The following is a 13,477-nucleotide window of genomic DNA, read 5'->3' on the forward strand; positions in this document are numbered from 1 at the left end:
AAACAGAAGGCATGCTGAATGAGCTCCTCTGTAGTAGTTTGTGATGAGTCATATAGTGCTTGGCTTTGAGGAGAGGCCGCGATTGGCTGTGTGAGGGAACTCTGAATGGCCAATGAAAGACTACAACACTAAAACCAAAAACAGAGTAGATTTGGTTGTCTGGAACACCTCAATAGAAGTTTAGTCAGTTTTCAGTCAGTACTTCAACAGTTTAGTAGAGACGGGAAGCCACTCCCGTCATTTTGTTCGTGGAAGTTCAGTTAGAAGTCGTGTACATGTGGCTGTTTGAATGCAGTCATAAACATGGACAAACTCCCTGTTTGAGATGTGAGGGACAGGCAGACAAAGCACTTTCAGCTGGAGCCATCGTAGCAGTCAGACTTTCAGAACATACAACTAGATCCTAGTAGCTAGTCAACTATTTATTTTGTCATCATTTACACTTTGAAAGGAATGATCTGGTCACTTTGAGCAACAGGTTGTTTGAGCAATGAAAACACTCTTAAATAAAATGTGACAAAATGCACACTGCAGTAGTAACAGACAAGCTCCAGAGTAAGCTCATGATTAAGGACTGCTATGATGGCTACCACTGTATAACAATCAGAACATCACTCGAGGCAGGGCTAACAAGTTCGGCGCACCATCACACCTGTGCACTAAACGTAGCCAGAGCCACCGAGGACAGCATGCAGCTAGACCACTGACACTTCATACAGAAAGCAGGACAAAAAACATCTGCTGACCATTTTGCATTTGAATCCTAGTAATGGATGACCGTGTAATGTGGGCACAACATGGCTGCTAGGTCACTCCAGGTTTTGCTGCGACACTGGATGGGCTCTCATAAACTGAGAAATCACACTGGATCACACAGTTATTGGCAAAACCACGAGTGTCCGCCTCCTCCTCCTTCTCCTCCGTAACTCAGACAGAGCTATGACCCCAAATGGACGTGTCATGTTTCACAACAGAATAATCCTGCACAAAAAACAACTGACCCGGTAGCACCTAGCTATTACAATCTATAACAAAACAAAACGACATGTCTTTTAGTCTTCAAAAAATGTGCGTTTCAAAAAGTGAGGCAATCACAAAGCAAGCTCTGAGCAGGTTCAAGTTCTTCTTATATTTGGCCATTACAGAAAGAAAGAGAGGAAGTGTTGTATTTCCAGTTTTCATGTTGTATGAGCCTCCTGGAGGCCTAAATTAAATTAATCTCAAGCTAGAACACTTTGGGGAAGTTCTGTGTCACAACAGACTGATGTTGAACTCAGGGTGAACTCAGATTGACCTCAGATGTGCTTTGTTGAGCACATAGTCATAGGTGACTTGGATGTGTGTTTAACGGAGATGGACTTTTTATAATTCACGAGCCAGTGCAAGGAAATATAATGATCTGTGAAAGGAGAAAGAGATGTCATTTTCTTCCCCAAAACTGAGAGAAAAGCCCTAACTGGATCTGTTTGACAGCCGGGTCAGGAGGTCGTGGTGGAACGCTGCTCGTAAGCCCCTACGGTGCAGTGCCAGGCTTCATCGGGCCTTTCACCAACACACAGAGACAAACCTGGGCCAAAAGTCCTATGTAGCACAGATGGGGTTTTCTGGAACATTTTTCTTGGCTCTATTGCCACAGCCAAAACCAATCAAGCACAGATTTTTTTTAAACCTTTAAGGATTCAACAATACCTTTTGAGCCCAGATGTGCTTAGGGGAATTCTGCTTTAGCCTAGCCTCAGCTAGCCCACGTCTGCGAGACCCAGGCTATAACTACGTTAACAGCTTTTATCCTGCCAAGGCCTCTAAAGCTGCAATCCATGCAGTCTGTATTTCCCTTCATTCCAGCTAGGTGGCATGCCACTCTGACTGGGTCTGTGACCGGACTCAGTCATATTAGCTATAGGCCACACGGCTGTAAATAAAGCTGACAGGTGAACAAATCACTCAAGAGCATATTGATTGTTAACTAACACTTCAGTGTAAGCTTAGAGGTCAATTAGGTCAAAATGAAGGGATGGGCTGTGTGTCTGAAAGAGGCATTTGGACATGTTATGCTCTGTGGAGAAAGAGCTGGGGCCTTTCTTATGCATTGGATCCAGAGAGTGGGATTGTAATCCTCATTGTAAAAACAACAACAAACTCCTCTGTCCTTTGGGTCCGCTGCGGCTGATCACTATCACCTAGCTCAAGTGAAACCGGAGACAAGCCAAAGTCAAATCGTAGATCACCTGTCCTGCAATCCAGAGTCCCAGGCGAGAGAAGGGTCGGACTCAGGCTCCAAAAAGACGGTTTCCTGGCTTCTAATGACAGGAGGCCTTGTGCATTTCGAGACACCATTCAAAATACTTTAGAGGCCTCCCTAACGCTCAGATTACAACAAGAGGCCTCTACAGGGGGAGAATGGGTGTATGTGTCAGCCACCCCTGGACCCAAGCCCCAAGATACTATTCAGCATCAGCACAGGCCATGCAGAAGGGCTGACATCCAGACAGTTATTAAAGGTTGCAGACAGTCTGTGTTGCATGTGTGCTAGAGAAGGAACAAGGAGGGAAAGGGTGTTCTCTGGGGTGACTCCATAGGGGGACGTAAAACACCCAAACTAGTCTATGCGCACTGAGAGACAGACAAGGCAGCCTACTGGTTTACAGAACATGACAGGAAAAATACCTCACTACTGGTGTGACGTTTTGTTTTGTTTTTTTTTTTTTTTTCACCTTGAGCAAGTGCTTGAGAAGAAAGACTTCACATTTCGGAAATATAATGCAGATGCATCAACCTCATCATCATGCTTTCAAATAACTACTGATCACATATCCTATACATTTTTTTCGTCTTTTAATAGTCTGTACACGTGGTACAATGCCGCGATTGGCACGCACACAATATTGCACACTAAGATGAAATGTCCTACACTAGGCAAAGGCTTCCTCTGCCTGGGAGGCAGAAACCTGACATGATTTGGACAATGAAGGGTGGAGAAAAGAACTTTGACGAATAAGAAAGCATTAGAATAACAATAATGCAAAAGTGACATATTCTGAGCGGCGAGGCCCCCAAGCAGTGATCAAGGGGCTGTAGCACCATAAAGAGATAGATACTGCCTTGGCCCTGCACTGATAGGCCTCTACATCCACTGGACTGCACTCAGACTGACTGCATGGGACCGGCCGACTGGCCCAGCTTGGCTGGCTGACTGCCTGGCTCTTTAACGGCATCCATCTCAGCTCTGACGAACAGCCTCATCCAGCCACTCCTGATTCTCTTTTTTGTTTTTGCTGTTTTGTTTTTTTTTACATCTGGTGCATATGGTGTGGAAAGCCACCAGTAACATCCCTGGATGAATCTCCATACTTGCACCCGGTGCTGCCACAGGTGGTATAACCTAGGTGGCTTCCTGATCCAGGGAGACATATCTCTACTCCGAGGCCACTGAGCCAGGTGTGCTGCTAGGGATTCAGGGCTCCAGGGCGCCCAAACTCAGAGGGGCCCCCACTTGTTTCCAGAATGTACATAGGCACCACCTCACTTATCTAAAGGGCCTGCTCCAGCGTGGAGCTGCATTTCTGCCTGCTGCCTATCTTGCCCCCCAGGCTACCAGCGGCCTCTCACCCAACTGTTGCCGTTGCCACCCATGCTCCATGCACTGCAGGGGTGTAAATCCTGCAGTGCTGGTGAGTATATTTCTGCCTACATAACAGCACTCGTAAATGAAAACATACAGCGGTCGAGGTCACAGACCATCCACGTGAGGACACGTAAACGAGTGGAGTGTATAAGGCACGGGTCGTAATGACGTCAGAGAGGATGTGTTGCCTCGCCGCGCGCTGCGCTGACGCGTCTTTTTTTTTTATTGTGTTTTTCTTTTTTGTATGTTTTTTTGTTTTTGTTTGTTTCCGCGCCTTGCAAGCCCACAGGTGGACCTTTTCCTTTTGCATCCCCCAACCTCCCACCCCCGGAGGAAAAATAAACAACAAAGTAACAAAGAAAAAACTTTACCCACAGAAAACGTGGGTATCTTAATAAGGATTTTTTTTTACAGCTGATTCACAAAATCATAATTAGTACATCTAAGTTAGCACTTTTTTCTCCTTTAAGTTTATATGGACATGGTGCAAGAGGGTTGATATTCAAGATAGTAGCTCAGAGATTGATTGATCCCATTTGTTTGAGGCCCACAAAATAGGCAATTTATTTTCGAGTCTCAACGTTTCCATAATGGCATGATAGAAATGTTTTCATTAGCCTTTCACGTTTTTAGGTCAAATGAAAGACTCTAGCCAACTCTCTGCTGGATTTCTTTTCAAAACAGGAGCCTACACGCATGCTGACAGGTGTTTACAGGCCTGTAGAGCTTCATACACTTTGAGAGCGCTTTTGTATTTATTCTGCGTACCTTTATAATAAACTATACATCTGGTATCAGATTTTGGTTCCATAAAGTCCATAATATATACTCTTTGTGCTGATGTCAAATATTCGTTCTACATGAAGACCGTCATTTAATATAATAGACCTCTGGATTTATTTTTGATTAAATTTTAGTATAGCTATTACCAGTTTGAAAACATTTAAACATTTTTCTTTTTTCGAAATAGCTTTGATGTGTGCAAAATCTTTCGTTGATAGAGATATAAACACTCTGTTCATTGTCATTAAATCAAGTAGGAAACAGTTCTTATCTTACAGTTCAATCCTTGATAGCAGCGGCTTACTGTTACAATGGTGGTAAGTGGGGTGACATCCAGTAAAATGAGTAAGGAGACAGCAGAGGTGCTGCCATGACTGTGGAGGTTGTGTGTGTGGGGTGATTCCCTTGGAAATTCTCTTTCTATTTTACAGTTAAAAGTCTCCTTTTTCTCTCATAGTTCGGCTGATTCGTCTCGGCTCTCCCAAAATCCGTGTCAGTCATCGTCGCCGTCATCTCCGCCGTGCGGGCCCTCAGGTAGCAGTTCGGAGGCCCGTTTCTCTCTACTCCTCTCCTGGATCTTCCTCATCTCATCCGCGTATTTACAGAAGGTGTTGCCGAATTTGGACCACACTTTGCACGGAACCGTAATGGAATTCCGGTACGTGGGCTTCACCTCGCTGACCCGCATGAAGACGCCGTACTTATTGGAGCCCACGTCAAAGAAGAAGCGCTTGTTGTCAACCGTGAGCGAGGTGCCCTCCGGGAGCTCCGCCGGCTCCTCATCCACGCCGTAGTCGTCGATGAGTTTGGCTAAAGCGTCGCGGAACTCGATGAGACCCTGCGCAGGCAGAGCGATGGTCTGGCCTTGCGCGCTTCCCAAACCGGGCCCCCGATTAACGGTCTGTCGGATCCTCAGAAACCGCCCCCTCTGGTTCTCTTTCAGATCCATGTAATATTTCCGATTCTCTCGAACTAGAAATTCGCTCTTGAGCGCCCGCCGGGGCTCATCCTGCACCATGTCCGGGTTGGTCGGGCCCAGCTGGGCGTAATGTTCGATAAAATCCCCAAGATAATCGCGGAACTCCACGGCGACCGACATGGAGAGAGTGAGGCGGCTCTTGTTTCCCCCAGCCCCGACCTCGGCTATCTTTAGGAAGCGGCCTTTAACATTCTGCTTAACGTCAAGGTAGAAGCGCTTGTTCTGGATGTCGACACGCTTGGAGGCGAGCTCTTCGGTGTCATGCTGCAGCCGGGACATGGCGCCCATCGCACCCGGGGGCAGCGAACCGGGGCCTGCGGTGGGCCCTCCGTGGTCACTGCCACTGTCTCTGTCCGCCATGATGCTGCCTCCCTGCTTTACCTTCCACCGTCTCCCTCTGCCTGCTGCAACCTCGACTGCCCGTCAAACCACTCCGCCGCTCTATCGCGAGACGAGAGAGGAGAAGAGGGTGAAAAAATGAAAGTAACTGTAGTTAGTGTTACTGTAGTACTCCGGGCAGGCTGCGTTCAAGACACCCGCGATGTTTTTGCAACGTTGGACAGAATTTTCACTTTAGCCTCTGGTACAGCAGGGTGTTGTAACTGAAAGTTAGACGCCCCCCTCATGAGCCTAGAGCACTGCAGTAGCCCAGTAATATCTAGATAGATAGATAGGTAACACTTGAACACGGTCTAAAAGCAATTTAAGGCCAGAACAGGGACTAAGTCACACCTGGTGGCTTTTGGGTTGGGGTTTTTTTCAGCACCACGGACAGCGAACCCGGACATTCCCTGTAGAAGGAGAGAGCAGGGGAAAGACATTTCTGAATGAACAGTGATTATGTGTGGGTGGCTGGGGGAGGAGGCGAGCACACTGAAGCATCATGAATTATCACCCTGTCATTGGACATTTGGACATGCTTGCGTGCCACTTTTTCTCAATGGGAAGCTTTTGATGGTCATATGCATATGTGTATGTATATGTGTGTATCTACCCATCTATCTATAGATATTTGGAAGAACAAGCCAGTCTGTTTTGAGTCACAGATTTCTCAGTTTGAGAAAATAGTTCCATAGTTTCTTTAGTATTATTTAAGTCAATAATTTGTAGCATTGGAAATGTATATTGTCAGTCTCTTCGGCTCATAAATTTGTTAACTCACAGGAAATTGACTGTCAACTATTTTGATAAATTATTAATAATAGTAACAACAATACTGACAACATTCATTTATTTGTTAAAATTATCATTGGGGTGGCCTCTAGACAAACTATCAATCCAACATGGAAATTAGCCTGTAGGTTAATTGATTTGCTGCTATGGTGTCATGCTTTCCATCATCTGAGTATTTAAAGTAGTTAACTCGACTCAATAATTGTGTTATCATTTTAGTCAGAAAAACAAAACCTAGAACACGAAAATGGGATTCTTACCACCAACTCACATCAGAAGTTTGAGCAGATTAGTCGCTGGCGTCTCTTTCAGAACCACGGACAGCAGATGATAACCATAAAGACAGATGGCGTTTGATTTTTCCATTAGTATTTTATAGCATAGGTAACGCAAGAAACACAGTTGCAAAGAAGAAAGGAGTGTCAGGTGCTGTCTACAAAGACAGTAACAGTATGGTGACTGTAAATGGGGCTAAAATATACTCATCACTGTGATATATGAGTATATTTTAGTGTCACACAAGCAGAGCATACCTTGACATTGAATAACGAATCTAAATGACCTCATCAAGACAGCTGCTGATATGCCAGTGCAATTTAAAAAATATGGAAGACAGGTCCTCTCGTCATTCCCAGAGACTTAGTGTGGGTGCTAGGGGATTCATAGGGGCAATTGGTGGCAGTCATCCTTGGGTACGTCAGCTGCAATCGGTTTTTACTCCCCTTCACTTTGTCAACAAATGATTTGCTTTCATGCTTAATTTGGAAATGCTTAAATTGTGTGGTCTCTGAATGGGGGCTCTAATGAATGCATGAGCAGTTGAAAGAATGAAGGAGAGGCAGATCAGTGAATGGGTGGGCTGTGGGCGGAGAGGAAAACAGGTGGGTGTGGGTTACTGAATGGACAGATCAGAGCTTTTGAAAGGCTGAGATTGTCTCTAAATGGCCGGGACAACTCTAGTAATGTAGAGCTCTCACCATGTATGATTTTAAAAAAAATTAAAAAAATTAAATAAATAAAAAGTTATCCTGTAGGTTTGATAGCCCAACATAGCTACCAAGGCTGTCCTCTTTGTTCCAGGTTAAAGGGGTTGCCCATTTGGATCTTAAGAGTACATTTCACACTGAAGAAAAATAAAAGCAATGTGGAGATAGACTGTCATTGCAGCAGTTTGGCTTATGGCCTTTACTCAATATGAGGTTTCACGTGATTGGCCTGTTGGGTCAGAGCACTAAACCTGTCAAGGCTTTCAGCACCATGGATAGAGACGGGTCCCTGATGAGATGCTGCTGATGGAGAAAAGGGAGGATGAGGCGATGATGTGGGCGCACACTCCTGCTTTTCTTTATCATCTCAGTCATCCATAGTTCTATGACATGATATTTACCCTTTCACAGGGTGTGCTTTCGACCTCTAGCGAAGGGTGGCTGGCTCCTGACAGGGTGGGAAAGGAGAATCTTATGAATGGCTTGATTGATGGATACAGAGATGGAGGCAGGGACTGGTTTGATGGTGGAGGGAGGAGGGGATACTGGTGATTAACACAAAAACAAACAAATAAAGAACAAAACAAAGCAAAAATAAATAAATAAATAAATAAATCAATAAAAAAATCTGAGCATATTTCGCAAAGCTCTTGTTTCACTGGTGGAGATGTGTTCAATGAAAAGGTGGATTTGTTAGCTGTAGCTGTGCAGGATTGGCAAACTACATGGGTAGCATGTCTTTCCACCATTATACCCGCAGATTAACCTGACTGCTGCTTCCACGTGTTGCCGTAGAGTCCTTTAACTGTACAACATCCCTCGGCAATATGAGGGAACTGCAATAACTTGCATAATAGTGTGGAGAATGCCAGGTTTGCTGTGTGCTCTCCAGCAGCATGCGGAGAACACAGATATGACTTGGGGCTTTTAAAGCTGAAGTCTCCAAACTCTCGGCTCGCCTCGCCATGCTGAGGAATCCATTGAGAGAATTTCGCAGCGTTAGTCATCGCAACAACTATCCGCAGTGTGTGTAGTAGTCGCCTATAGCCTCTCTTGCACCCCTTGCACCGGAGATCCACAGTGGGCGCCTTGCAGGGCTTGGCTACAGACGCACTGTATGCTGTGTGTCTGTACACTGAGTGCGTGATTCCTCCAGCACCCACCCGCAGAGGCTTAACGCAGGCGACCGGCATGGTCACATGCCGCGGTTGGGTCGGTGGCGGTGTGCCGGTGGGTGCCCGGGTCATTAGAGTGTTTGCGCAGGACGTGGCGAGCCGACGCCAGTGACCGGGCAGGTGATGTTTGCTCACGTAAGTCGCTCGCGTTTGATGAGGGGCGCAGGGGACGCGGCTGGAGGGTGCGCGCTACTGTTGCATCGCTTCACCGGATAACCGCTGCTATCTCATCCCGTCCGTCCCTCCCCGGGTTTCTCTTCCCCTTTTTTCATCTGCTCACCGACTAACGGATTCGCAGAAGTGGGGGACTCTTTTGACGATCGAAATAAGTGGATAAAAGGACCCGACCTTGCGTGTGCGTGTGCGTGGAGTGCGTATCGTTTCTATGTGATTCCCCTGTACGCGGGAGCTGCTTTTTTCCTTCCAGAGAGGCAATGCGCCCACCCATGCGATGCTAGCCTATTAGCTGGAGAGTGAGAGAGAGAAAGAGAGAGAGACAGAGAGAGGGGTTTCAGCCTTGGCTTCGAGAGGGGGCTAATTTACGAGTCTTGTTTTGCCTTTCAGGAAAAGGGGAGATAAGAGGGGGAGGGTGGTTGGTGAAGGAGAATGCAGCAATCACATTTTTAAGCATGCAGAAGCGGGCCGTTTCCGGTTCTTAGGCTGGTGTGTCCCCCCATCCGAGGCCAGCAGCCGTATGGGGAAAGCAGCGGCAGACACAGATGGCATGGACACTTCCACAAGGTCTGCCGCTCTGCCCTGCCTGCTCTGCCGGAGCCCGTTCGCCGCCGTCTCTCTCTTCCAGCTCGCTCCGCCGCCCAGCAGCACTGCAGCACAGCACAGGCTGACGGCATGAGGCTTGATCCAGTGCATTTCTCCATGCTGGTCATCGGGGTCTCCTTCGCCTGTTACGCCCCGAGTCTCAACTCCCTCCAGGACCAGGCGTACAGATCAGCCGTGGTCATCGAGGGCGAGGTGCGCTCCTCCCCGGAGAACGTCTCCTCCCGGGAGCCCTACAGTGTGAATGTCAAAGTGCTGGACGTGTGGCCCGTGAACAGCGGCGGCCTTGAGAGGGAGCAGCTCGTGACCGTCGGGGACTTCGGCTCCGAGGCCCCGTGTACCACGGTGGAGAAGGACCACAGATATATCTTTTTCATGGACCCGACCGCCGAGCCCTTGGTATTCAAGGCATCGTACGCCCCTGTAGACGCCAGCGAGCCGGAGCTGAAGAAGGATGTGGAGAGAGTGTTGTGTGAGGACTGCGGTAAGTTTGAGGCTTTTCCCTGCTACCTGCCGTGCACCCACAGCGCACTATAAGGGCCACTGGAGCTGCCATGGTGATGTAAGGAGACAGTCACAGCTCTCTGGCTGCGCGTGCACGTGTGGAGTCTATACACTGTGTCAGCATGCATTCACTGATGCACGAGCGCGAGTCCTCCAAAACCCGGTTACCCTTAGAGAAATTAACAATGTGCGTGCTTCTCTTGAGAAATTGGTATTTGTCTACATATATATATGTGTGTGTGTGTGTGTGTGTGATAGAATTAAACAGCTCAGTCAAATCTAACTTTAACTTAGGTTAAGCTCCAAACAGCGCAGTCTTCCCAGGCAGAAAGAGGAGACTGATGAAACTTCAGTGTAGCCTGAGCTCTGCATCATCACATTACAGTGAAGTAGCCTCATATTGAGTCTTAAGGTGGAGCATGCAGACAGAGCTTAGGCAGTGACTGTGTATGTGTGTGTGTGTGTCAGTCAGTAAGGGATAGTCACTTAGTCTGAGAATGCGATGGGAATCGGGGGCCACAACCTTGTGTTGAGGTAGCCTCCTTTCCAAACTTTGTATTGTTGCCTCCAGCCAGCATTAGATGTCAAACCTGGTGTTGCTTTGTATCAGAAATTGTGGCAAAATCTTGACAGTGCCAGTGTTGACTGCAGTGACAGTCTGTGGGTGGTGGTAACAGTTCAAATCTCTCAACTTGTTGCCAGTTTCCACCACAGATATGTGAAACCGTGCCTTTGTTTTTGCAACACAATCCCACAAAACAAAGTCACATAGCACTCCTTTTTTGAAATTATACATTTCTGTGAGATGTAGCTAAAACAATGTGCAGCAGTTGAACAGGCCTGTGAGGAAACTCTGTGCAGTGTATGGTCCCAAAAATATCTTTTATAAATGCATTAATGTGCACATGGGACAAAACTTGGGAGAATATTTAAATAAAGTTTGTACCAATTCTAACTCTAACTGACTGATCTGCTACACCTGTGTTGTCAGTATCTAAAGTGCTTCACAGCTTTTGGAATGATATAACTACAATATGTAGCTTTGAGTCTATCACTGTGTTAAAGCGCCTGCTTGTACTGTAGTAAACCTTAGTGGGGAAGAAAATGGGCAGGAAGCACCATAGGAATGAAGCCTTAACGTGACAGTTTAACACTTTATTTTTTCAATCATTCATCTTCTACCACTTATCTGTTTCCGGGTCTCTGGGGGTGCTGAAGCCAATCACATCTCACACTGAGCAAGGGCGGGGTCACCCTGGACAGTTCGCCAGTCCATCACAGGGCCAACACACAGAGACAGGCAGAGACCAACAACCACTCACAATTTAGAGTCACCAGTTAACCCAAACATGATGTCTTTGGACGGTGGGAGCAAAGCGGAGTAGCCGGAGGAAACCCACACAAGCACAGGGAGAACATGCAAAATCCGCACAGAAAGGCCCCAGACCCGGGAACCAAACCCACAATGTTATGGGGCAACAACGATAACCACAATGTTGCCGTGCTGCCGGTGTAATACTATTCTCATATTTAAAGTACAGCTCCACAATAAAACCTCTTGGGGTTAAATATGTTGGGATATATAAATGTGAGGGCAAAAACCTGTGAGATAATGTTATAATGAAATACCAAAGCTCCTTTTCCATTTTTATGTTTTTCAAACCCACATTTTTGTAAAGCCGGCGCTGTCAAGAAAGTGCCATATCTTAGCAGGAAGTAACAGGGATGTCTTGACAAAGGGTTCATACAGCAACGGTGTGATGTTCTATTTTTACCGCTGTGATATGCTAAAATTATCCAGTCACTTATTTATGACTGTGCTGTCACAATTAAGATAGAATTTAAAAAAGATTCAGGTATAAGCTCAGTGGAAGAGAAACGCACATCTGATTCACACACACAAACAACATTGTCTTGTTCCAGTATCTCTATGGGTTCATTAATGACATAATCCATTTCTTGATCCCACTATCCGAATCCCAACCATTACAACTAACCCTGAACCTTAACCCCAACCCCCCTGACTTAATTTTTCCCCTAAATCCAAAACTTAACCATCAAAAAACAGTCTCTCCCTGTAGGGACCAATTTCTGTCCCCCCGTGACATAAATCTCCTGATGGGTTAATGTTCATTCAGGTTAGAGTCCCCACTGGGACATCAGAACAAGAACACACACATACACACACACTCACTCACTCAATGAGACCCAGAGATTCAGGGAGAAATACAACCTAATTAGACACTTCAGAGTTTGCTTGGACACCACAAAATACAGTGCATGGATCTCATGAGGCAACTCGTAGTGTCCACAGTATCATCACTTCCTAAAATCCATTTCAGAAATTGTGATGCATCTTTTTTTTTTTTCTCTCTCTAAATAACAAAGCGTTGTCACAAACTCACTGACTCACTCACTCATCTTCTACCACTTATCTGTTTCCGGGTCACAGGGGGTGCTGGAGCCAATCCCAGCTCACTCTGGGTGAGGGGCGGGGTCACCCTGGACAGGTCAGCAGTCCATCACAGGGCCAACACACAGAGACAGACAGAGACCAACAACCACTCACACTCACACTCAGACCTACAGACAGTTTAGAGTCACCAGTTAACCCAAACATGATGTCTTTGGATGGTGGGAGGAAACCCACGCAGGGACGGGGAGAACATGCAAACTTTGCACAGAAAGGCCCCGGGCCAGGAAACGAACCTGTGACATTCTTGTTATGGGGCAACAACCCTAACTACTGAAAATATTTGAACTCAGTGCTTAGAGGGTGCAGGAACAACATCAATATATGTTATTTTTCTTTGCACTATAAATGTAGCTTCTAATGTACATATTTTACATAGCTTTAGTGCATCTCAAACATTCAAACATTCTGTTGAGAAGTGCTAATAATCCCTTTTGTAAAATGTCCAGTATTGATTGTTTATTGTATGGGTGTCCTGCTGAGTTGTAACTCGCTCATTGGCTTGTCTCATAGGGCAGATGCTCGAATGTCAGAGCAGCCAGTGGATGAGCAGAGAATGGACAAAAACAACTGCGCAGCAGTGAAGAGACATGTATGAGAGGGCCGGAGTTTAATTTGAGACAGAACTGCAGCTCACAAATGGGTTGCTAAGGGGTGTGTCAGCAGACACACACCACAAGCTTAACCAATCAAAAATCAGGTTTAAACACAGCTGCCCAATCACAGCACAACTGTTGCAGCGCCCACCTCTGTAGACACCCCTACCAATTTCTTTGGGCTGGAACATACTCCAGCTGCAGCTTCTGTTTCAGTTGTCGATATCTCATCTTTCATCATTCATTATTATACTGCAAAAAGCTGATGCTACTTTTTATTTCTGTGATGTTAACCTTTTGGGTGTAGGTACATCTACAATACCCACCCTGATTACACTGATAAAGCATCAAAATAGACCCATACATTCCCTCCTGAACAAGAAGAAAATATTTCACCTTGTGCCAC

General features: G+C 46.3%; 2 protein-coding genes across 2 annotated transcripts in view; one reads left to right on the forward strand and one right to left on the reverse strand.

The window, feature by feature from the left end:
- Positions 1-2,651: 2,651 nt before the first annotated feature.
- On the reverse strand, positions 2,652-5,810 carry purab (purine-rich element binding protein Ab). The gene has a single exon (XM_029512854.1). The coding sequence runs from the start codon at positions 5,745-5,747 to the stop codon at positions 4,902-4,904; it is 846 nt and encodes a 281-aa protein (XP_029368714.1). The 5' UTR covers positions 5,748-5,810; the 3' UTR covers positions 2,652-4,901.
- A 3,760-nt stretch (positions 5,811-9,570) lies between these two features.
- nrg2b (neuregulin 2b) overlaps positions 9,571-13,477 on the forward strand; it is a 46,457-nt gene continuing 42,550 nt past the window's right edge. The window contains exon 1 of the mRNA XM_029511978.1: positions 9,571-9,982. Coding sequence (XP_029367838.1) covers positions 9,571-9,982 — 412 coding nt within the window. The remainder of the gene's footprint in view (positions 9,983-13,477) is intronic.

The sequence above is a fragment of the Echeneis naucrates genome, chromosome 10 (assembly GCF_900963305.1).
Source record: "Echeneis naucrates chromosome 10, fEcheNa1.1, whole genome shotgun sequence".
Classification (NCBI taxonomy): Eukaryota; Metazoa; Chordata; class Actinopteri; order Carangiformes; family Echeneidae; genus Echeneis; species Echeneis naucrates.

Bases quoted from the DNA above. Each gene is read 5' to 3' on its own strand.
- purab (XM_029512854.1), bottom strand. From the start codon at position 5,747: ATGGCGGACAGAGACAGTGGCAGTGACCACGGAGGGCCCACCGCAGGC.